General features: G+C 38.9%; 2 protein-coding genes across 6 annotated transcripts in view; one reads left to right on the top strand and one right to left on the bottom strand.

Moving 5' to 3' along the window:
- CSTPP1 (centriolar satellite-associated tubulin polyglutamylase complex regulator 1) overlaps positions 1 to 3,353 on the top strand; it is a 178,592-nt gene extending 175,239 nt beyond the window's left edge. For all 3 annotated transcript variants that reach the window (XM_087883098.1, XM_034417494.2, XM_087883104.1), the window contains exons 8-9: positions 879 to 942; positions 2,772 to 3,353. In XM_087883098.1, coding sequence (XP_087739224.1) covers positions 879 to 942; positions 2,772 to 2,949 — 242 coding nt within the window. In that variant the 3' untranslated portion in view covers positions 2,950 to 3,353. The remainder of the gene's footprint in view (positions 1 to 878; positions 943 to 2,771) is intronic.
- Positions 3,354 to 3,776: 423 nt separating this feature from the next.
- Positions 3,777 to 22,980, bottom strand: ARFGAP2 (ARF GTPase activating protein 2). 3 transcript variants are annotated; one of them, XM_034417491.3, is made up of 17 exons: positions 22,594 to 22,980; positions 22,101 to 22,219; positions 19,367 to 19,439; positions 18,963 to 19,094; positions 18,790 to 18,870; positions 17,259 to 17,361; positions 16,084 to 16,140; positions 14,857 to 14,901; positions 14,203 to 14,255; positions 13,425 to 13,561; positions 12,973 to 13,104; positions 10,165 to 10,293; positions 9,944 to 10,078; positions 9,697 to 9,823; positions 9,482 to 9,572; positions 9,119 to 9,237; positions 3,777 to 5,623 (listed from the first exon to the last, which is right to left on the bottom strand). In XM_034417491.3, the coding sequence occupies exons 1-17, from the start codon at positions 22,663 to 22,665 to the stop codon at positions 5,603 to 5,605; spliced, it is 1,626 nt and encodes a 541-aa protein (XP_034273382.2). In that variant the 5' UTR covers positions 22,666 to 22,980; the 3' UTR covers positions 3,777 to 5,602. The 3 variants fall into 3 exon arrangements, with proteins under 3 accessions (XP_034273382.2, XP_034273383.2, XP_087739133.1); XM_034417492.3 differs by lacking the exon at positions 14,857 to 14,901 and having other exon boundaries at positions 22,594 to 22,975; XM_087883007.1 differs by lacking the exon at positions 3,777 to 5,623 and having other exon boundaries at positions 8,981 to 9,237; positions 22,594 to 22,975.
- Between the last annotated feature and the right edge of the window lie 1,909 nt (positions 22,981 to 24,889).

Below are 24,889 nucleotides of genomic sequence, written 5' to 3'. Positions count from 1 at the left end.
CTGCTCATACTAGAAAGCAAACTCTGCTTCCTTGTCAGGCAAAACCCTTTTGATGTTTTTTGTCTGTTCCGTAGTGGTCCGACCTCTAAAGAGAGGAATGGGGCTTTTAATCCACAGTGTAGTTATGTAACCGTATGTGGATTTAATATTTTAGTGACTGTTTTAAATATTGATGTAGATTATTTTACTTACTAAGGTAAAGCAGCTTCCCATATTTGGAAGTCAATGAGGTCCTGATTATTCAGCTAACTGGGGCTCTGACCGTTCCCCTTGTAAACCAAATAACCTTCCTTATTAGTGCAAAAAGTCTGAAATTTCATGTATATTACTACTAAGACAATTGTAGGAGCTACAGTGCTGATTGTTAAAGTGAAAGACTTACAAGTAAGTAGGGCATTCTTGTAGAAATGGGGCGCTATTGTAGATATAGCTAAAAATAAAATTAATTCTTAGGTTGTTCATTCTTTTGTTTTATGGAAGTACAGTACAACATGCGATGACATGATTGTTTGAAGGACATCGGCTTCAACAGCCCATCCTCACACTGAGCTAACAGGATGCTGTGCTGCTACAAAAATGTTTCCTGTAGGAGTAGGACAAGATACTCCAAATGCAGCAGTTGTAAAAAGAGTGATCAGGCAGTTGGCAGGATGAGTATCTGCAAATTCAATTGCTTTTTGAAGAAGGCTAACAAACCTAAGCCATACAGAGAGCAGTTTCCATGAATTTCACCATGGAATTGTTGAACAGATGTTCCTCTTCCTAGATTTCCATTTTCATGGGTGGATTCACTTCAGGTTCCATAGTATTATGGTATATAGATACTTTTTCTTGCTTTAGAATTTAAATTGAGCTTTCTCTTTGCTATTCATTTTCAGGAGCTCTTCCTGAGAAAGCAGAGTTGCTACTTGACCCGCTTATGGATCAGGAATTAGAGAAACTGTAAGTATTTTTAAAATGGAGAACAACTAAGTGGCTAGGGCACCATTATTTTTCCTTTTAGGTGTCACATGAGAGTTCTTGCAGTTAACGTAACAGCAATGGTAATTTTTCCTTTCACTCTAAAACATGGCAGGTAGAGTTGAAGTTAATTCAAGAAGCAAAGGAAAGTTCTTCTGTTATTTGTATATCCCTTTAATTATTAAGACATCAGCCGGTTTCATTTATAAAACCAGGTAACATCTTCCATATCATTTTTATAACCTGTCATTTCAAATCAGTCTCATTCTGTGTCTTGCCCAGTAAAACAGTTCATAACTGTTTTTAAACCCATTTTTGATAACAATCTTGAGAGTAACTTGAGCGCATTGTTCCCAAATACCCTTGAATTGTTCCAAAATTAAAACTATTTTGCTCCATTCTGTATTAGTGAGTTTCTTCTCCTATAATTTAGTTCTTCCGTTTGCTTTAGTGTTCAACTTTCAAAATCTTCTCATGTTTTTTTCTAGTTAACAGCATTTTCCCAGGAAAGTTACATATCCTTAATTTCAATTTTTTCACATATTTTTTATAGAATTCTAAACAACCCACAGGATGCATTCTTCTAATTAATTTCTGCCCCTTTAGACCATTTACAACTTTCCAAAATCAATATTCTAATCATTCTTCGGCTGTTTATTCTAAAACATTTTTAATTTCTTAAATTTGCATAAACTACTTTTGCTGAGGATTGAGACTCACCCGGTGTAATGAAACTTGCTGTTCTGATGGTTTTTATTATTAATTTATACTGAATTGGATAACTTTCTTATAACAACTTATACATTGGATAACTTTTGTTATAACTTTCTCATAACTTTTGCATTGAATAACTTATTTTGCATCTACAAGAAATGCATTAAAGTTTTGAAGGAGTTTTTGAGGAGACAAAAAGAAAAAAAATCAAATACTGGAACATTATTTGAAGAGATGAAAGATCAGTATTGTTAAAAGCAAAGGGAGGGAATATAAAGTTGGTTTACTTGAACAAGATTAAAATAAGGTATCTTTTTTCTGGTAATTCTTAATGGATTTTTGTTGACCAAGACTGAAGGACGAGGCTTTAAAATCTGTTTATATGCAAGAGATGTGGTATCTCTTAGCTGTATTTTCAAAAAAAAAAGTCATAAGTTACTGTATTAAAAGCAAAGTAAAGGAATATAAAGATGGCTTTTTAAAGGTTAAAATATATTATTTCTCATAAATTTTAATGGGCTTTTTTTATTAGGACTGAATAATAATGCTTTAAAATTTTGTTTATAGCTATATGGGGAAAAAAAGATGTTACAGTATCAGAGAAGGTGATGTTACTAAAATTATACTTATGATAAAGGGGGAAGTCATTTCTTTATATTTTTTCTTTAATATATATTTTTTCTTTTTTCTCTGCACTTTATTTTTTTCTAATTTATTTTAACTTGTATTAGTTTTTTAATCTATGTATCTGAAATTTTTTAATAAATATCATTTAAAAAGGAAGTATTTTGCAGTCGATAGGAATATCAAGAAAGGAGCAAGCCTGCTTTTCCAAATGTTGGTTCATGCAAAAGAAAATTTCAAACAGCTCAACATTTCTATAGGAATTCTATGGGAGCAATTTTCTGAGCTTCTAAGCAAAGGAGCTCAATCTCTAATTGTAAAGGTGACTAAAGACTGCATTCTTCTTTTCTGAACTCTTTAGCAAATTGTTGATCAATAGATACTTTTACATATTCCCCAGTATGCTTTCACAAACTTTTATAATGACAAACGTAAACCAAAGTAACAACAGGGTTTTCTTCTTCTTCTTTCAGGATTGCATCTATTTCAGGCCTTTCAGTATCCAATTCTAGTGCAAGTGGGGATGCAACAAACATGCCTTCTCGTGCTTCACCACGCATCTGTTCCCTTTGGAGGCCGCTCCACCACCATCGGAAAATGGATACTGAAAGTGATGGCTCCACAGAAGAGACAGATTCTTCAGAGAACTGATTAAAGGAATATGCAATGGTTACCAGGTCCTTATAACCAAAGTGTTGGATGTAGAGAAAAGGGAGATGGAGACTGATTGCAGTTGTAGGATCATACTGCTCTCTTGTGGCAAACATGTCAAATTGATTGAAATACGAGAGCATTTGTTTCAGTGTTAAGAAATTTAATTCTCAGTGTGGAGTTTGCACCACTATCCTTTGATCTCTGTTGTACACACAAGACTTTACCTTCTCCCTACATATACACCCTTTATTATATTGCTCGGTATTAATGTATTTTATGAAAGTCCAGATCAGAAAGGAAAACGCATGGCTCGGAGGAATGGGTATTTTTTTCACTGTGGGTTCAGGATGAGACCTGTGAAGTATGTATAGAAAATAAAGAATGTTGCACTAGGAGCTCCATTAACTGAGATTTCTTGCATCGTAAGTTATATTGCAAAAAATAGCAACTGTATCATTTGATATTCAGATGTCTTTTGAAAGGATGTAAAAAATAGTACTAAAGAATTACGACAAAAGATTTTTCTTTCACTCCTGGGGAAGTGTAGTATGAATGTTATACAGCTGAAACTACAAGGCAATATTCCTTGCAGTCAAAAAATAGTCGTCATAATATTACAAAATACATCCAGAGGTTGTTTTTTTTAAAAAAAAAACACTAACATACATGACTTCAGCTTTACTTTCACACTAATTTGCTCATCCTTCTTTAAATCTAATTTTCGTTCTTAGAGTTTAGTGTAGAAAATACGATGGAGGAGGTAATTTCTAACAATGCATTTTGTATTATTATTTGAGGCCCAGGAAAATAAGAACCACAAGGAATTGAGAACATAGGAATCCAATCTGATTTATTGGTGAGGAGGAAGACTCCATATCCTTCACTCTTAAAACCCCATAAAGCAATGCCATAACTTTGGCTGCATATCACTTATGAATATTATGATGAATTTCAAGTACAGAGATAACCCAAGCAAGGGAAACCTCTTCCAATCTCTGAGTGAAAAAGCAGTGGCCTGATATGAAGCTCTGCAAACTCTTTGCTCCGGAACTGAGCAAGCAATTTTAAATCTGCAACACTTGAAACTGGAGAGGCTATTTTCAGAATCCTATGAATACAAAGGAGAAGCAAGCAAAGGGGGAAATTTCTGGTCAGTCCATGCAGGCATTTATTTTCATAGGAAGTGCACAAGGAATAAGCAGATTAATTGCACTAATGAGTTACACTAATGTGAAAGTGGGTAACCTCAAAGGGCATTGGTAACCTCAGCTGCCTCTAGCAAGTGTACCTCACTGAAACTCAAGACATCATTTCAGTGTATTCTTGGCGATTACTCTTCCTATTAAACAACTGGCTTGTCTTCTTAGGAGACACACTGTATTTGGTGGCAGTTTCCAGATAAACCCACAGTGCAGCAGCAACAATCATGCAATTTGAATGCAAAATGGTTACAACAGTCAGCACCATTTCACAAGGAAATAATTCTCCCACTCAGCTGAAATGAGAATACTCCGGTGGAAAAATATCACTGAAACATGGGATTTAGCATGCAGATGCAATGGGTGCTTTGGAGCAAAATACCGTTTATTATCTCAGGCATGAGATTAGCAATGTAGACTGGAATGGAGCATTTATCTATTCCAGTTCCTCTTTGATCAATAAAGCTATAGCAATTTATGAGAACAATCCCAGAAAGCATAGGGACAACAGTGGTGCCTGGATAGGTGGAAGAAGCCTTACTGAAACTGATTTTGTTTCAATATAATTTGCAAGAGAGCTATGGTGTTCACTCAAGTCCATTGTTGTGATTCCGAAGGAAGGCAGTAGTAGCAATGGTTGTGCAACAAAAATGGGACACAGTGAATGGAGTGAATATAGTCAATACTCATTTCAGCTCCAATTTCTTTTAACATATGAAATAAAAGACAGCACCCAATGGACAACCAACTGATTATAGGAAAGGTTTGATAACCCTTCCTTGCTTATCACTGATGATCTCCTATCTCCAGCACAAATTTATCATCAGTCATATTTGCAAAATAAAAGAATCTTAACTAAGGCCAAGAGTGCTGACCTTTCACTGCATGCTGTATGTTTGTGCTTTTAAGCCACTATTCTAAAATGGTGCATCACACTGGTTCTTTAAGGCAGTAAGATTACCATGGACAGAGGAAGGAATTTCACTCTATTCTGGAGCATAGGTTCTAGAGTCTCCACCAATGCAACAAGTACTATAATTTGCCTCTGAATTCATGCAGAAGCATGAAAAATATTACACACTACTTTCCTGCTTCCACAATACTAAGTCCACCAATAGCAGTCAGGGAGACAAAGAGAAATATAAAGAGCAGCACCACAATGACATCTGCACCATATCTCAATCCATAGCAGCAGAGGGGTGTTCTCTGGAAAGGCCCATACTTCAATCACTGAAGGCTGGGTTTTGACAAAATATTTGTTTTCTAATACAAAACAATTGTCCAGAAAACCTTCGAGTATAGGACAAGCATGTCCATTTTCTCTATTCTCAAGCATCCCTCAGCTATGCTCAGCTTAGAAATTATCCTGTAGAGTTCCTATGTGGTGTTTCCAAGTTTCCAAGTTCAAGTGGTGTTACACCGATGGCCAAGAGGTACAGTCTTCTAGATCTTCAATATGAACCATAGCGGTCCTAAGGGTAGTAGGGAAAAGAGAGAAGGGGGGGGGAATCAATTAACAAACTGTCCAGAAACAAGCTTGAAGATTTTGAGGCATTTAGCTGTAAAAACTAGTCCAAAGCTGATAAACAAAACCTATTGCTTATGAGCCAATCACACCAAAAACAAAGGTGATCCTATTAAGATCTAAACAGTGAGGTGGTCCACAAAAAAATATTATTGGAGAACTCTATGCTATCCTCCCAGAATGTCAGAAAAAAATCAGCATGGGAATTTATTTTAACTTCATTATTGGACAATTCTTTGAGCGTGCATGTTTACATAATTAACACAAATAAAACAGATGAAGTGCAGGTTTCAACTCAAGGCTTGTACACCAAGCCTGAACTAAGCCTGAACCAGAATGGAATCTGGGTCACTATTCAAGAAAGTCCAATGTGGTTCTTTTTTCTTCTCTTCCCACATTATTAAGTACATGAGAAATATGAACTTTATTATTCAAGAAAATATATCCACCAAACTTGCAAGTTGAGTCTAATCAAAACTCCAGAACAACTTATCACTAACAAAATGGTTTTTTGGGAGAAGATTCTTCAGTTTAGTTTCTCCGCTATTTTTATCCTTGAATTTCCTACCATTTTATATCTCACCATCAACTTCAGCTACTCAGTCAACAATACAAAAGATGTTAAGCGCTCTTGTTGGGTCTTGTCTTGATGTCTGTACTACGTTTGGATTAGGGTTAAAATTTGAAAGTTCAAATTGATCGTGAAAAATACAATTATTTCTTAAAGTGGACTAATCAACTAGTTGCCTTGGAGGTACTTAAATTAGTGCTTTTATACCCCATTTGTCAGAATTAAATAATCTGATGTCCATGAGCATCAAGATGTGCACTAGGCTCTAGGACCCCAATTTTAAAACTGTCTTTCAGATTCTTCTGTTTAAAAATTATATAGGAAAAAGGCATGTTGAAATGCAAATGGCCAGCCTGTAGCATTACCGCTATTTTTAGTATTGTTTTGGATCCTACACCGATGGTGAATGATGGCAACTCAAGGTCTTGTTTAGAAGCATTCTCAACTGCCCAGAAAAAAAAAAAAATCCAGACGAGAGAAAGAACTCTAAGGAGGCAGAGGGGATGGCAGGAGTAATTTCATCCATTGTTTCATAACTGACTGTATCCCCAATGGCACCCACAACATGCTCTCAAGATATTAACGAAGGTTAATATTATTGCTCCTCTGTCCTGGTCCTACTAGACCTCTCAGCGGCTTTTGATACCATCGATCATGATATCATGCTGCACCGGTTGGAAGGGTTGGAGGTGGGGGGCACTGTTCTACAGTGGTTCTCCTCCTTTCTCTCTGACCGGTCGCAGTCTGTGTTGACAGGGGGGCAGAGGTCGACCCCGAGGCCCCTTATATGTGGGCTGCCACAAGGATCGGTCCTCTCGCCCCTTCTATTCAACATTTATGTGAAGCTGCTGGGTGAGATCATCCGTGGTTTTGGGGTGAAGTACCATCAGTACGCTGATGACACCCAGCTGTACATCTCCACCCCAGACCACCCCAATGATGCCCTCGAGGTGATGTCCCGGTGCCTGGAGGCCGTACGGATCTGGATGGGGAGGAACAAACTCAGACTCAACCCATCCAAGACCGAGTGGCTGTGGTTTCCGTTGTCCCGATATAGTCAGTTGGCGCCATCTCTGACTATTGGGGGCGAGTTGTTGGCCCCCACAGATGGGGTTCGCAACTTGGGCATCCTCCTGGACTCACGGCTGTCTTTTGAAGAGCATATGACGGCCGTAGCCAGGAGGACTTTTTATCAGGTTCGCCTGATTCGCCAGTTGCATCCCTTTCTGGATCGGGACTCGTTACACACGGTCACTCACGCCCTTGTCACCTCACGCCTGGATTATTGTAATGGTCTCTACATGGGGCTCCCCTTGAGAAGCACCCGAAGGCTCCAACTGGTCCAGAATGCGGCCGCACGGGTGGTGATGGGAGCAATGTGGCGCTCTCATGTAACCCCCCTCCTGCGCGAGCTGCACTGGCTCCCAGTGGTCTTCCGGGTGCGCTTCAAGGTTTTGGTTACTATCTTTAGAGCGCTCCATGGCTCAGGACCAGGGTACTTACGAGACTGCCTCCTGCCACCAATAGCCTCTCACCGACCAGTTCGCTCCCATAGAGAGGGACTCCTCAGGGTGCCGTCGGCCAAACAATGTCGACTGACGGCCCCCAGGGGGAGAGCCTTTTCTGTGGGGGCACCTACCATCTGGAACGGGCTTCCCCCGGAGTTACGAAACATCCAAGACTTACGCATATTCCGCCGTGCCCTGAAAACATTTCTATTCCAACAAGCTGGTCTGGCCTAACTCTCCCTTTTTAATTGGCTTTTAACCTGGCTTTTAAATTGAGTTTTAAACCTCTTTAGATAAATTTGGATGTTTTTAATCTTTGAGCCTAAATTACTTAATCTGTTTCTTAATAGTTTTTAATTCTATATGTATTTGTATTTATTATGGCTGTTCACCGCCCTGAGTCCTTCGGGAGTAGGGTGGTATACAAATATGAAAAATAAATAAATAAATAAATAAAATAAATATTAAAGAACTATCCAGTATAACTATCATATGCATTTCTTTAGATATTACATATGTTGTGAGAATAGAATAGAATAGAATAGAATAACAGAGTTGGAAGGGACCTTGGAGGTCTTCTAGTCCAAGCTCCTGCCCAGGCAGGAAACCCTACACCACTTCAGACAAATGGTTATCCAACATCTTTAAAATTTCCAGTGGTGGGGCATTCACAACTTCTGCAGGCAAGTTGTTCCACTGATTAATTGTTCTAACTGTCAGGAAATTCCTCCTTAGTTCTAAATTGCTTCTCTCCTTGATTAGTTTCCACCCATTGCTTCTTGTTCTACCCTCAGGTGCTTTGGAGAATAGTTTGACTCCCTCTTCTTTGTGGCAACCCCTGAGATATTGGAACACTGCTATCATGTCTCCCCTAGTCCTTCTTTTCATTAAACTAGACATACCCAGTTCCTGCAACTGTTCTTCATATGTTTTAGCCTCCAGTCCCCTAATCATCTTTGTTGCTCTTCTCTGCACTCTTTTTATATCGTGGCGACCAAAACTGAATGCAATATTCCAAGTGTAGCCTTACCAAAGCATTATAAAGTGGTATTAACACTTCACGTAATCTTGTTCATGTAAGCACATTTAATCACCTATATAAACACTTGTAAAATTTAATAGTAAACAGATGATTGGGAAGCCTGTGTGGTGCAGTGGTTAGACACTGGACTAGTACTGAGGAGACTCAAATTCTAATTCATCCACCACCACAGCAACTCATTTGGTGATTATGAGCCAATCATTCTCTTTCAACCTGGCTTACTACTTGCTTATGCTGTAACAAAATAAAATAAGGAAAAGGAATCCAATGTACGTCATCTTGGTCAAGATGGTGTATAATAACTTTCCCCTCACTTCTCACCTGCAGCGAGTTCATCACACCGTTGGCCAGGACAGCCATCTTGCCAGCAACCGACTTTACTCCCTGCTTGAACTGAGCAATGTCAGCTGCAGGTAGTACATTTCCAATGGAGACATTACCTGCAGAGGAGAAAAAATATAAATATCAAACCTGATAGAGCTTTGCCAAATAAAGAAGCTATGCTTATGAGAGGGAACTTAACTGCTTGAACTCGACCATTTTTACAAGCTTTACTCTACTCACTGCTCTGTACCAAACTGTCCTCAATATGGAACTGAGGGCAGCAAAGCCATAGTGTTGAGTCATGAATTATCACAGTGCAGTTCCAAAAGAATAATCCTTTTTGGTTTTTGATGGACATACCCAAATTTGCTGTTTCAGATTCTCCAAAAAGATCAACAGAACTAATGGCATTGCTTCCTGAGAGCTGCTGGAGTCGGGATCTGGCCTCATACTGGTGGAAATAAAAAATATTTTTAAAAATAAGGTGGGGGGGGAGCTAATATTGATCAGGAACATTGCTATTTACAATGGACGGAAATAGGCCTCTGTGGGCAGAGAAATCATAGAAAACCTACCTCAGCATCAACTTCTCGCCCAAAGAACATGTCAGATGAGATGGCTTTGGCACCCGCAAACTTCTGTCGAGCTTCATTAGACTCTACTACTGACACCTTGCTCTCCGTTTCTCTTCTGTTGGTCGGTCTGAGTAGAAGAGAAAAGCACTGAAATCTTTCACCGACTATAAATTTCAAGCAGATCCCTTCTACTCCCCATTCACACAGCTCTACATTAGAGCAAAGGACTGTATTTCCCTTACTTTACCTGTCACCAATGGGTCGGATGTTTGACACTGTGATGTCTGTCTCCTCTTCTCTTTTGTCAAGTCCCCAGGAGGGCATTTCTGTTTCCCATTGTGAACCAAAACCATCTCCCAGTGAGAATGGATTATCTTTGTACCTAGGAACAAATGCGAGAAAGAAATCTATGCAGGCCAGATAGAGAAATACTAACAGAACTAAAAACTCAGCAAAGCTTAGTCGTACTTGGGTGGTCCAGATGTGAAGCTTCCTGTATCTTCAAAGAGACCCAGCTGAGACCGAGAGGACTTTACACTCACTGGCGTTTCTTGTTCTATTACTTGCATCTCAGACAGGACAGAATGCGAAATGGAACTAAAAGAAACAATACAAAGTTAAAAGGCCTGGCAGAACTCCATACTTCCAAATATTTCTTCAACACTAGAATTACCTTGGCACATATCTCTTTCCACTTACTTAAAATGAATTGCATTTGCCATTTGATGGCAGTTCATCTAGTTTAAAGAAAGCCTTCTGGATATTTTCATGATCCTTTTGGTTTTCCCACCCTAAATAATTTAATAAATTTGGCTGGTTCACTACTTAGGCCTAAGACAATTTGTCTATGAACAAATTAGAACATAGTGGTCTCAACAATGAAGCTTGAAGGACTCTAGTTCTTACTTCCATCTGTTGAGAAAATGAGCCATTCATTCCTACACTATTTGTTTTTCACCAGCTACTATAGTAATCCATAAATGTACAGGTCTGCTTAGCCTTGACAGCTAAATTTACTGAACAGCCTTTGATAAGGTTGTGTCAACGTTTTTTTTAAAAATCCAACTATACGATAGCAATAGAGTTCTTTTCAACTTGTTTGCTTGATGGTACTCTAAAATGGGGACTGACATCTTTAGGCCCATGAACTGGAGGTAGCCCACCACTCAGAATCATCTGGTCCACAGTCCCAAATATAAATACATATGTATCAGTGGTGGGTGGCCCCCGGTTTGGACCGGTTCTATAGAACCAGTAATAAAACTGGAGGAAGGCTCTACCTGACCCTGACGTCATCAGAATGCTTCTGCGCAAGCAAAGCGAGCGCACGTGCGGCCCCGTTGTGAACCAGTAGTAAAGGTGAGTAGAACCCATCCCTGATATGTATGTATAATCATGTGAAAAAGTACCGCCTCTTTAGTTCTGTGGTTTTATATATCAGTATATAGTAAAAATTACCTGGTCCTTAGCAGTTGTTAAAAGTAGGTAAATACAACTTCAGATTAACAACATGTAACATATTGCATCATGTCATCATTTATTTTACAAAAAGAAAAGTAAAATGGAGAAACCACCTGTGAAAAACTAAATACACCTTGCAATTCAATAGCTTGTAGAACCACCTTTAGCAGCAGTAACTTGAAGTAATCATTTTCTGTATGACATTAGTCTCTCAGATCATTGTGGAAGAATTTTGGTCCACTCTTCTTTACATCATTGTTAATTGAGGTTTGTGAGCATTTCTTTATGCACAACTCTCTTGAGGTCCCGCCACAGTATGGGTTGACATCTGGACTTTGACCGGGCCATTGCAACACCTTGATTCTTTTTCATCCCCAGTCTTTCTGCTGTAGAGTTGCTGGTGTTCTTGGGATCATTGCCGTGTTACATGACCCAATGTCGGCCCATCTTTAGCTGTTGGACAGATGGCCTCACATTTCATTCTGGAATACTTTGGTATACAGAGAAGTTCATGGTCGACTAAATGACTGCAAGATGCCCAGGTCCTGTGGCTGCAAAACAAACCCAAATCATCACCCCTCCATAATTGTACTTAATGGTTGGTACAAGATGTTTGTGCTGATATGCTGTGTCCAGTTTTCGCCAAATGTGGCACTGAGCATTATGACCAAACATTTCCACTTTGGTCTCATCTATCCAAAGAACAGTGTCCCAGACGTCTTGTGATTTGTTCAGAAACAGTGGTGGCATAGTCTTTGGCCCTATATGAAGAAGGCTGGCAAAGTCTTTTTTAAAATAACCTCCAAAAGAATTTTCTTTGTTGAATCCATGCAAAACTTCAGAACTTGTTTTGTTCTGTGTTTAATTACTGATTGCTATTGGTTTGCTTGCAACAGACCTTAAACTGACTGCTCCACAGTGTAAATTTCTCCAAACTCCCTTGAATTTCTTATTTAAATGACATTACATTAGGGATTTCCAGTCTTCTTATTGTTAGCTTAAATTGAATGAAAAACTAGGAATTTTTTTGCTAAGATAATAATTTAATAATAATCTAACAGTGTTTATAAGAATTTTTAGGTAGATTCCATCAGAACCTGATGATTTGTTCCAATGTCGTGTCTCAAGCTGACCTACAATACCTTCCCTTGTTACTTCAACTGGCTTTAATGCTTCCAATCCTCTACCTAAGAAAATCCATACAAGCTCAGGCAGGTTCCCTATATTTTCTGTAGTGAAGACAGATACAAAGGACTTGGCTCAATTTATCTGCAATGTCTATTATCTCTATATCCCTGAGAATCTCTTTTTACTTTTCTGGTACAGCGGTTTCATTGGCTGGTTTTCTGCTTCAAAAACATTAAAATTAGTTCTTAATAAGTTCTTTATCGGTTTTTTTTGCCATGCTGTCATTTCTTTTTCTGCATCATCTTTTATTTACTTATAAAATTTATAGGCCGCCCATCTTGCCTCAAGGTAAATGGGCATCATCATCATCCTTTTTAATCTTCTTTTATTACCCTTTTCTATTATAGTTTGTGCTTTATTTGTTAAAAAAGACTTTCCCTAACTTGTACTGATTTCTGAACACTATTTGACTATCACATTAGCCACTGGCTGACTTTTCTTATTGCAATTTCTTACTCCAAGGGCCACAATATAAATCCCTATGAAGGGGGCTGAATGTATACAGCATCCAAACAGCCTTTGGAAAGAGCAAAGGCACAGATCAGGCCTGCTGAGACTGCTAACAGCTTCAGTCAGGCATGAAAAAGAAGGGGAACCGTGTTTTTATTCTCCAATAAAGTAAATTACCTTCTGGACACCAAGCCCATGCCTAGTCTTTCAGCCTGCTCACGCTTCTTCCCTTCTAAGTTTTGAAGTTTCTTCTCCTCCTTCTTCCGATCAATTTGGAGTTCTTGATAGGCCAATCTCATTGAGGCAACTCTGTGAGAAAGACACCACACAAGCATCATCAAACCATAGAGTTCAAATAGAGTTCCTCCATAGTGTACTGTATATATCATATCCCAGCCCACGTTTTGAATATAAATATCAGAACTGAGAACAGAGAAGCTGAAAAGTATCATGATCCAGGCTCTATTCATGTGCTGGCATTGGCCATTATTTTATTTATAAATTCTCAGGTCTGAATTGGGCATCACATCTTTTTTTATGCTTCCTGAGTTCGTTCTCCAGTTCAATCCCCATATGAGCAAATCTATGTGTATCCTAACTTAAGGATGCTAGATATAAAAGCCACTCACATAGATTCCTCCGCTTGCTTCCTGTACTCAGCTGCTTGTTGCTCTTTCAGCTTTTCTGCCATCTGGGCTTGCCGTTCAACTTCTGTAAAACTCTGACTGCTCACTTTTTGAGCTCCAAGACCTTTTTTGGCTCCCAGCTAAAGAAAAGGAAGCAGAAGACAATGTGAAAGTCACTGAACATGAAACATCAGAGGAATTTGCATGAATTACAGCAACCTATGAAAGGGCAAGATAGAAATTGAGATATCCATTTATCATTCCATTTTCGAATTACTTTATTACAGAAAGCAAAGATACAAAACAATATCTTCAATTATGCAAGCTTTGCTGTATGAACCAAAAGTGTGTATGTGTGTGGAGGTGAGGATGGTATTGGGAGGGGCATCTATTATCTTTGCTCCAAGACTACACCAGAAACTCAAATGCAAAACATAAATATATTCATTTCTGAGGGGAAGAAACCATCTGTCCATGACAGTTAACTCACACTAAAAATAAATACAGGGTTACAGTAATCCCCCAAGAGCTAAATCCATGGCATTAAGAGGACCATTTCAAACTGTTAGTATGTAGAAAGGTTTCCAGAGAACTGGATAATGATGCTGTCCACTAAGAGCAGAAGAAATGAAAGAGAAGAACGAGGCAAATCCTCATTAGCTTGCATAAAAAACAGGCAGCAGCCACGGCAGAAAAGGTCACTCAGAAGGGACACAACTCTGCCAGAAAAAGCAAGCAGGTGCACGCCATGGAAAGGGAAGGTCTCTGACAACAAACTTACCCCTTTTTTTGCTCCACCTGCCTTCTTCTTTCCAATAAGGGAAGGCTTTATTTCTGCAACAAAGGCAACCAATGAAGGATGAGCTTAAGCTGCTGTGAATACTAATACTCGTCACAATATTTCAAAATTTTAATGGTTAAAAGACTACCATGGCCAAGTGTCCTATAAACATTGTTAATATATCCAGCAGCTCCAGCAGCAGCACACATATTCAGTGTCAATATGACCAGCCATAACATGCAATTTCAAATTAGTAACCACTTGGGACTCCCCTTCCAGTGATAAGAAAGTAATAGAATTATGACACTAAGACGTGGTGACTTTGATAGGCAGTAAACTCAGAAGTGTTGATGGGAAAAGCCCAGTAGAAACAAAGTATTGCTATAAACTTAAAAGAGGCATATGTTGCAGGTTGGTCAGTAGTTTCCACACAACCAAAGCAAGGAGAATTTAACTGTCCAAGTTGTGCCACATGTGTCCACTTAACTAATTGCCAAAATTCCAGAAGCAAAATGTAATCTAAATTTCACTGCTAAGTAAGAGCAATTCCTTCCATGTTGGGTTGAGATCTTAAAAGGTGCAAGACAGATAAACTTAGAGCTGGAAGCAGAACCACAGAAATGGAAGGCAAATAGTCCATACAGAGCCAGTTACCTCTGGCCGGAGCTGCCCCTTGTGGAGACAGACACATGGATGCGTCTGAAGGAGAAAGAGACATGCATGTATTTCATTCTAAAAAGATGTTTAGATGAAGGTTGAGATACAAGTCTGACCTTCAGCAAGTTCTCCCACACAAGACTGTACTGTGGTCTGTTAAATTGTCAGTATTGGAAATACTGAATAGACTCAGAGATAAACTAAGAATATTGTCAAAATGCATTTAAAAAAATGGATTTGGCTTTTTTGCAGATAACCTTTATCTGAATTTTTATGGTGATAAATTTTTTCTAAAATACCTGCGGTTTTTAAAAAATATCTATTTTTCATATATACTTCTGTATAAGCAGACCCTTGAAATTTAAACCAAAATAGCATAAAAATGCAGGTATTTTGGTTAAAATTTGAGGGAATGGTTTATGTGCTTACGTGAGTATATACAACATGTTTCATATATTAGTTAATTAATAAACAAAATATATCACATATACTCACATGTAAAATGACATTTAAATCAAGGTAGTGTGTTTAAAAGTTTTTCTTATTAGGATTCAGTGCACCTTTCATATTCCTAAATGAAAAGACCATGGATGTTATGGAAAGTTGTATTATTTTATTCTTAAGGGTATTTATATCAAAGTGAAGGGAACATAAAAATAGAAATGAGGTATAAATAATATCTAAGATCGTGACATTAGACAATCAGGCCACAATCTGAATTAGTTGGATGTTATTCTTGAAAAACAAGCCAAGGCCATATCAGGTTGCTACTCTCTCAATCCTCTTGAGAAATATTAGCTGAGGCTACAGAATCGCAGTGATTTCAGCAATTCCAGGAAAATCCTTCTGATATATAACCTATTTCACAGGGAATCAAACTTGACTCAGGCTGTTATAAACTCTTCAGAATTAAAATGTTTAAAAATAGAAGCTGGTTGGCTTCCTATTAGAGATAATTATAGCCATCTCTGGACAGCGAGGGATTAGACCAGTTGACATTTTAATGTTCCCTCCAATGATTCTACAGTTTCCCAAAAGATGAAATCTATGTTACTCAACTTCTACCATATTGCAATAAGCAGTTTGAAATGAGAACTATTCATCTTCTCAACCCAGTATAGCATCTGAAATAAATCTATGGTCAGTGCAAATCATCTGAAGTGAAACCGAGTATTGCTAGCCGCACTGTGCATTGAGGAAAACAGAGGAGATATGTATACTTACCAAGGGAGCCTTTAGGAGAGGTGCTCAATAACTCAATAGATGGACCTTGGTCATCCTCTACAAAGTAAAAAAAAAAAATCCCAAATTGTGATGGTCTAGAATAGGGGTGTCAAACTTGATTTCATTGAGAGCCGCATCAGGGTTGTGTTTGACCTCGGGGAGGCGGGGGGGGGGGGCTGGAAGGACGTGGCCAGTGGGGGAATGGCCAGCTCGACATCATTCATCAAGGCTCCATTTTCGGCCATGACAGCCTCCTGCAGCATTCTGCCAATGAAAATGGAGCCTCCCTGAGCTTTGTTTTCACTGGCAGAGGGCTGCAGGAGGCTGTTGCAGCTGAAAATGGAGCCTGGATGGGCCACGCACGGCCTCCCTGAGCTCCATTTTCTCTGACAGAGGCACCATGGACTGGTCCTTCACCGTTTCAAGGGTGGGCCCACAGGCCAGATCTAAGCACCCTGCAGGCCAGAGCCTTGAGTTTGACACCCCTGGTCTAGAAGCATAAGGCATATCCCAAAGGACCACAATTCCATGAAGAAACTATTGAAATAAACTGAGGAACTTATCAGAGAAGCAACAAATGACTGATTCAGCGAAAACCAGTTTGAATCTATGTGTTTTATTGTTACTCTACTGACTGTAACAATGATTAATGTAACATGAAAATGGGGATACTGGACTAACATTTTCTAGCACATTTCTAGTTTTAACACTCCTAAGCAACTAAAAAAGGAAAATAATTAACAAAATAGTTGACATGCTATTACAACTTTGCTTATCTACAAATTTTGGCTTAATCCTGCTTTCTCAACAATCTATAATTAAAACCAGCTATTATCTCAGTCTATATGTATATGAATGCAGCCCCCTATCAATTAATAGACTTGTTTCTTTCATATATCATATATTTATCCTGTTGGAATACAGAAGTTCTAAATTATTCAAACAGGTAATGCTCTTTAACTGAAAAAAATGCTCAGTTCAGAAAAACAAAATAAAGCTACTACATGTATCACTGAACTGATTACATAGTTTTGGTGTATCAAAATATACAGTCTCCATGACATTGATTGTCTGCTGATCATCAAGCTTAATAGCAACCAAGGTTCATTTTATCCAGTGGAGATATTTAATATGGAAAGAGAAACTAGATATTTGGCTTCTGCTTTGGTACTTACGTGGAACCTCATTATTTTCAGATGGCTTTGCTGGTTTCTCCAATTCTGATGTGGAATCTATTATGCTCTGCTCTGTCTTAGCCACATCCCAGTTATTACAAGCCTTAAAGAAAATAATTCAGTTCTTAGAAAGGCTCACAACGTTAATTCATAACTCAAACAAGATCTGGCCAATAAGTCACATATTTCTCCAACATTGTAGACAGTGAATATGACTACTTTCTTAAAGATAGGTTTCCATTCTAATAGAGTTGTCAGTCATCAATTATGACCCTAACACAAAGAAATAATATTCCAGCCATGAGGTATATACAGGCAGTCCTTGACTTAAAACAGTTCGTTTACTGACCTTTGAAGTTACAACAGCACAGAAAAAAGTGACTGACGACCACTTTTTACACTTATGACCATTGCAGCATCCCCATGGTCATGTGATCACCTTTTGCAACCTTCTGACAAGCAGTCAGTTGGGAAGCCAGATTCACTTAACTATGTTACTAACATAGCAACTACAGTGATTCAGTTAACAACTGTGGCAAGAAAGGTTGTAAAATGGGACAGAATTTACTTGTCTCACTTAACAGCAGAAATTTTGGGCTCAATTGTGGTCACAAGTCAAGGATTATCTGTACCCCATTTCTGATACTAATCAGCCAATCACTTCTAAGAAATTCACAAGGGGAAGACACAACATACATTGATTAGTCTAAAGGCATTATATTCGGTTTGAACAAAGAATACATAAAAACTTTTGTTAAGTATTATCCAAATGGTTTGTATTTCAATGAAAAAATACAGGCTTTACACGTATAGTGTAAAATTCCAGCTCCTTTAATGAAAGCAGCCTTTACAATCTGTTATCTGACAGATTTGCTGGGACTTCAACTCATAGGATTTCTGACAATTTAAACACATCTAGAAGCCACCAGGCTGGGGAAAGCTTTGAAAAAGATCAACTATGTCCAGTACTATTGTATATAGCACTATCCTGATTCATTACAAATGAATATATGATTGCAGCTCAGAATTGCAATGGAAAAAAAAAGGCAACTTCTGACCAGGTTGTCAATCCAAATGGTTCACCATAAACTAGTACTCAGTTAAAAGATACAATATAGGTAGTCATGTTAAACAACTGTAACTAGGCCCCAGGAACTCATTCACTAAGTGATATGATCATACAGGAAAAATATCATATGACCATATCATATCACAATGGTAGATCCAGTTGCAGTTGTTAAGCAAATCTGGTTGTTAAGCATGACATCACAGGATCACAACAGTTTCTCCATTAACTTCGTTTATCAGTAAAGGTTGAATATGGTGAACACGTGACTGTGGGCTGCTATAACAGCCACAACTTCAAAGATTGGCTGTGAAGAAGGGTCTCCTTCTTCTCCCTATCATAACTTCAAATGACTGCTGAATGAGTGGTCACTAACCAAGGATTATCTGTATTGAGGAAAACTCATCAGACAATCCTACAAGGAAGATTTGCAATTGAAAAGCAATTCAAGTTGGCTCAACAAACCTGTGTATGCTCCGAGAAAAAATCAGCATCATTCCTTTCCAGAGAGTGGCCAGGAATCCCACTCAGGCCATCAATCAGGAGCTAAAAATGAAGAGGATCATCTTTGGATTTTTATAGCAAAATCTTATAATTTCCCATTGCCCCCAAGAGTGCACAGACTTATTGATCCTTACATCATTTCCATATTTGGCCATGGCAGCACTTGCCAGCTGCTGGATCTTCTCTCGGTATATGTGAGCAGCACGGCTATTATACTTGGCAGGGGCATCTGAGGTGGTACAGCCATGCTGGCAGAAAAAAGCTGTCTGAAACCAGAGAAAATATAGTTGAAAAAGAACAAATTGAAATCTAGATATTTCCAGATATACTGTAGATATGTAGTGATTGACCTTCAATGGTGTAAGATGATCCAGAAATATTGAAAAAAATTACCATATAATTTTTAAAAAGTTTGTTAATAACTATTCACAAAGTTATTCACCAGGTACCCAATCATAGCATTCTCTAAAAAAAAGGAACAATTAAAAAAATCAAATGCCCTAAATAATAAGAGAATATAATTTCAATTGGTCCTTACCGCATTGGCATTGCTACCCACTTGCATACATCTCAACTGAAACCAGCTCCAGTTGGAGTCAAGCTCTGTAGACCTATAAGGGGACAAAATTGGCATTATATATTATACACAAATTCACCATACAGATGTCAACGATTTCCAAAAGCCAAAATTCTCTTCTGTCACAATATAATCTGTTGTCCTGTCAAAAAAAAACAACCAAATTTCATTTCTCTTAGTATGGTACTTACACACAACCGACAGGAAAAAGCTAGCACATTCCAAGCTTTTAATCAATTTGCAAGAGGATAAAGATCACCTTATTATATCAGCTTTCCCCAAATTGTGTCTTCCAGAGCCGTTGGCACTACCAGTCTGACTATCCAGGGCGCTTGATTTAGGGAATGCTGACTTTTATTATATTTCTCCAGTGCAGAATTCTAATTTTTTTCTATCTGACAAATTGGGAATAATTATTAGTTTATGATTTATTCATCAGATTTATATCCCTTCACAATCATAAACAGACCTTTGGCAGCTTGCAATAACAAAACAAAACAAAAGCTTGCAAAAACGTAAGACTACAAAAAATATATCAGAAACATCAAAAAAAAAAAAAACCCCAATGGTCTGGTGTAGTGCCCAAAAGGCTCTCTTTTTTTCTAGAAGGTAAATAATGTTGGGCACAAACAACCCCTCAATGGGAGACCATTCCAAATGGCAATCCCTATCACAGAAAAGCAATGCTTCCAGATTCACATACACCTCGATCTCCTCAAAATAGGGTAGACGCAGCTGCTTCTCCTGGCACTATTGGATTGGTCAATGAAAATATGAAGTCCTGAAAGTAACCTGGGGCCAATAAAGAGATTTATAGGCTAAGACCAGCTGTTTAAGTTGCTCACAGAACTTAATAGAAAGCCTACGGAGGGCTCCTAAAACAGATGTACTGTGTGCCCATCAGAAAACATCTGTGAGCACCTAGTCAATTCATTTTATAACATTTCAAACACAAAACAAATAAGCTAAAGCTATAGAGTTGACAATTTAACAGGGCAGGGAATTTGTGACTGTTGATGGTTCTGAATTACAACCTGCAGCATTCATTCCTCATCATTGGTTATACTGGATAGGGCTGCAGATCCAGTGATTCTTTATACCTACTCTATAAACTACTGTAATACTGCAATATAAATAATTTAACACTTTTGTCAACACTCTCTGAACAATCTTCTGTGAGTAGGTCTCTAATTTTTCAGACTTCACAAATATATTGAAATGAGATGTTATAACAGAGAAAAAACAAAATGCACATTTAATAACTAATTCACTTTTAACTATTTTTTTTAACTATTACAAAATAACTACTTACAAATATAAAATAGGAAATGATTAAAAATGAAAATGTTTTATAATCAGTCTATCCTCTTAGAAGCAAAGACAGATAAAGAGATAGAATGTGGAAGAATTGGTCAGCTTGTATGTAGGACAATGCATATTAGAATTTTTTCTAAATGTTGAGAATAAGGACAAAAACTTAATGAATGCATTTGCACATCACATAAGGGACATGCTTACTGAAATACAGTATTTTATAAATGCAAACAGGAGTGGCTAACAAAATGCAGACAACTTCTTCAGTGGGGAAAAGAGAAGACATATTATTCAAACAAGGGATGATGGTGATGATGAGTTATCCAGAACTCTATCATATACATCATCAAATAAGTCAAGGTTGGAGGCATCTATGGTTTGCTAATCGGTTGTGCATAACTAAGCCATATATAGCCTGCACTGTCATATAAACTCAAAGACTCCAAATAATTCATCCACAGAAGTCGGAAAGAGCCTTATCACTGAAAAGAATTTGAAGATAAATAAAGCAGACTTTCTAAATTAGCATTTAGCTATAATGCTCAATGAGATACAGGCAAGATTTAGAGTAAAAGGAATGATTAATCTATTCAGACCATTTTCTAGGGTTGGTTATTCAGAGCTCAGAAGAAAGATGGGGGGGGGGTGTTTCCTATCTCAGCCCCTGCAAGTTTTCTAAGCAAGATTTCAGGATGGTTTGCTTTGCCTCATTTTTTCCAGGGCTGAGAAACCTTGACTGGCTTTATGCCTTAGGCAAGAGGTGCTGATGCCTTAACCCTATCCCAAACTGGATCTCAAAGATACAATATGAAGTGTCAGAATTATGCCATCTTGCATATGTGGGTTTATTATTTGAATTTATTTATTTAGTCATGTTTATGTAATGTATATTGACTCTCTGAGAACTGTATGCAACGAAATTTCATTTTAACGTATGCCAATTAGTGTACATTTAAAGTGACTATAAATTTATTCTAAGTTCTAAGTTATATTTTTAAGACAGGATAGAAAATAATGTTTTTTTTAAAAAAAGTACGCTAATATGCTCAAGAATGTATACATTGATACAGTTATTTAATACCAGAAGATTTGGATTTGGGAAATAAGATAGTATCAGGTCAGCAGTCCTTGATCATCTGTCAAAAATAAATTATTAAATAATTCGACTTGAAAACACGCAAAGGACTCCATACACCTAAGGAAAATAAAACTCAACTGTCCTCTTGAGAGTCAATTAAGATAGATCTGCTCGATGCAAAAAAAAAAATAAATGCATTTCCTTATGTAATCAGGCAAATGATGCGGAATGTTAACCCATCACCTAAGCAGCCCTTGATATTATTTTAACGCGTTTTTAGCCCGCATCCAAACCCGACTTTACCGGATGAAGCTGACGTGAACGCCCAGCGAGCGGTGGATTCCGGAACAGTCGATACAAAGAAACACCCCGTAGGTGATACTGGCCCAGCTCGGGTTCTTTGCCCCGCAGTCGAAACAGGACTAAACAAAACAAAACAAAACAAAACAAAACAAAACAAAACAAGAGGGTAAATGTAAAATTAACGGGATCTCCCAGAGATGGAGAAGCCGTCTCGTGAGGTCTTAAAACCGAATCCGTCACCTAGGCAACCCCTCGTTTCCCCTCAGCAGCCGCTACGCTATTTTGATGCCGGACCGCTAACGCGACAACCCTTCGACTTCGGAGGCTCATCTCTCCCTTCAGGCTCGCCACAATCGGGTGCGGAGCCGAGTGGTTTACCGGCAAGGACAGAGAGAGATACGGATCAAAAGGCGGGTCAATTCCGCTCTGAAACGACTCGTGATCCGGACAACAACCCTCGAGCGCAAGGCCCACAAGCTTCGCCCTCAAGTACCTTATTGGCTGGCGCAGCTCGCAGACGCTTGAAAAGGGTCTGGATTTCCACACGGCTGGGCCCCGCCGCCATGTTTTCTTTCTCCCAGCATTCACAGTGCTCGGCAGCCGGTCACAGCGTGGGCCAATCCGCGTGAGCTGGGCGGGCTTCTACGGATACGGGTCCCTCTTAGGGTCAGTTTAGCGCGGCCTCCATAAGGCAAAATACTTGGCGGGAACCAGGATTACTGCCTGCGAGGTTGCCGGGAAACAAGAGGACCAGGCCCAAAACCTGTTCTGCCATCAACTGTCCCAACCGGCCGAACCGGGCAAAGGATTTATCTTTCCACAACCTTGCCGTCCCTTAAAGCCTTCGACCGCTGGAAAGGGGAGGGCGGGTCCCCTAATCAGATGAGGGGCGGGGCTTTGTGACAGGTCTTGTGCAGAAATTGAATTTTTTTCCTTCTGTGGGCTTTCCCAAAGACCCTGAGCTGAGGAAGAAATGGATGTTGGCCAGGCCCCAAGAAATTGTGGATCCCCAGTTCTGGCGCCTTCCTGTGTTCTGAGCAATTCAATCAAGAGCGTTGCCGGCTGGAGAATTTTGGGAGTTGAAGTCCGCACATCATAAAGTTGCCAAAGTTGAGAAACACTGTTTTAACTAGGTGTCATTTATTAATGCAGTTTGTATGGCTGCCTATCTCTGCAAGTGACTCTGACGGCAAACAAATCTTAAAATCCATCCAGAGTGCAAAAATCAAAACACAGCAGCCAAAGAGAATGTTACAATCTACGACTGTTAATACAGTGAGGAGATAGGACCCTTCACAAAGGGAGGAAAGTGCTGCTAAATCAGGGCCGCTGCAAGCTGGTATGCAAGTGATGCACTGCAGAAAGTTGCCATGACACATTAAATTTTAAAAATTCTCAATTTCTCACACCAAAAGTGGGTGCTCACTTACATCAGACTTCATTTCTCCCAGACTGAGGGCTCTATATCGATTCAGAGAAATCATAACGCATTGCACAATCTGAAACTATCAGTGCCTCCAGTTCACATTCTTGTGATTCTAGGAAGCTCAGCTTCACAAATGAGAGGTGTACCAAATCTATGCAGTGACACAGGTGTCTTACAGGTCAGGGTCAGCCCTGTGCTAAGTGAATATTGCATGTCAGTCTCAGTCTATTATATAATTTTTTTAAAAAATTTGATTTATATGCTGCCCTTCTCCGGAGACTCAGGGCGGCTTACAATGCATTAAGCAATATAATAAAATAATGTATATTATTACCTAAATGTTTTAATTAATTTTCTTATGGGATTTCTGAGAAGAGAACTACCTCGTTCAAGGTATTCATTGGAGGAGTTCCAAAATGGAGACCTAAGTACCAATCTCCTACTCAGAGTTGCAGAAGATAATGGACTTTACATCACTGTAGTTTTTGATGACGTAAACTTTTTCTTCAAACTATGAATATGTGAAGCAACTTAAAGTGAATCAGTCTTGAGACTCAATCGGTCATGGAGTCTTATTATATTTCCATGAACAGCAAGTTTTTATGTGTTCTGTTTCTTTCCTACAATTGACATCCTTTGAACTGGAGATAATCAGGGTGTGTCCTGGGAGCTTGTTACAAAATATGCACCTAAGGGCATACGCTGAGCCTGATGATCCCCAGAGCAAACCTTTCAAATGCCTTCCTCCTGCAATAGTGAGTGTTAAAGTTGGGTAAATGAGGACGCAGCAAGCCAGAGTAGTGAGTGACAACAGCTCTTTATTATATAGTGAGAATCCAGCAACTAACCCAGGGAGCCAGCTCCCTTTATATACCTTGCAGCTGTAGTGGTCAGCCAATCAGCTGAAGGTCAGTTAATTCGAACTTCCCGCCAAACAAACCTATTTACATAACAGTGAGAGCCCTTCTCCAGGATACAAACTTGAAGACTGAAGACACAGAAAGGTCACACAGCTTCTTTTTCCTGATGCTACAACAGTCAGGCTAAACCTGGCAAGAGACTCCATTATCTCCTCTATCCCCACAAAGTATCCCTTCTCCAGCTCAGGAGAAGATGCTGGTAGGGGTAGTGGTAATGCTGCTGTTGCTAAAGTGACAGCTGATTTAGGAACCAGAACAGAGAAAGAGGCAGTGTAGTAGCCACAATTCTTCCTTCTGTATTGCTTCTCTGCTATGGTTCCTGTTGGGGCTCCATGCAAAAATGTGGATGCTAAGCAATTGTGAGGCTCTTAAGGCTAGAAAGCTCTTTCCAATATGGTGTCTTTTGTGGGAGTTTATGCTGTCTTCAGCCCAATTGCATGTCC

This window comes from Pantherophis guttatus, chromosome 1, assembly GCF_059756535.1.
Source record: "Pantherophis guttatus breed Tessera chromosome 1, ASM5975653v1, whole genome shotgun sequence".
Taxonomy (NCBI): Eukaryota; Metazoa; Chordata; class Lepidosauria; order Squamata; family Colubridae; genus Pantherophis; species Pantherophis guttatus.
The sequence above is the reverse complement of the archived record's forward strand: the minus strand, read 5'-3'. Positions and strand labels throughout refer to the sequence as shown.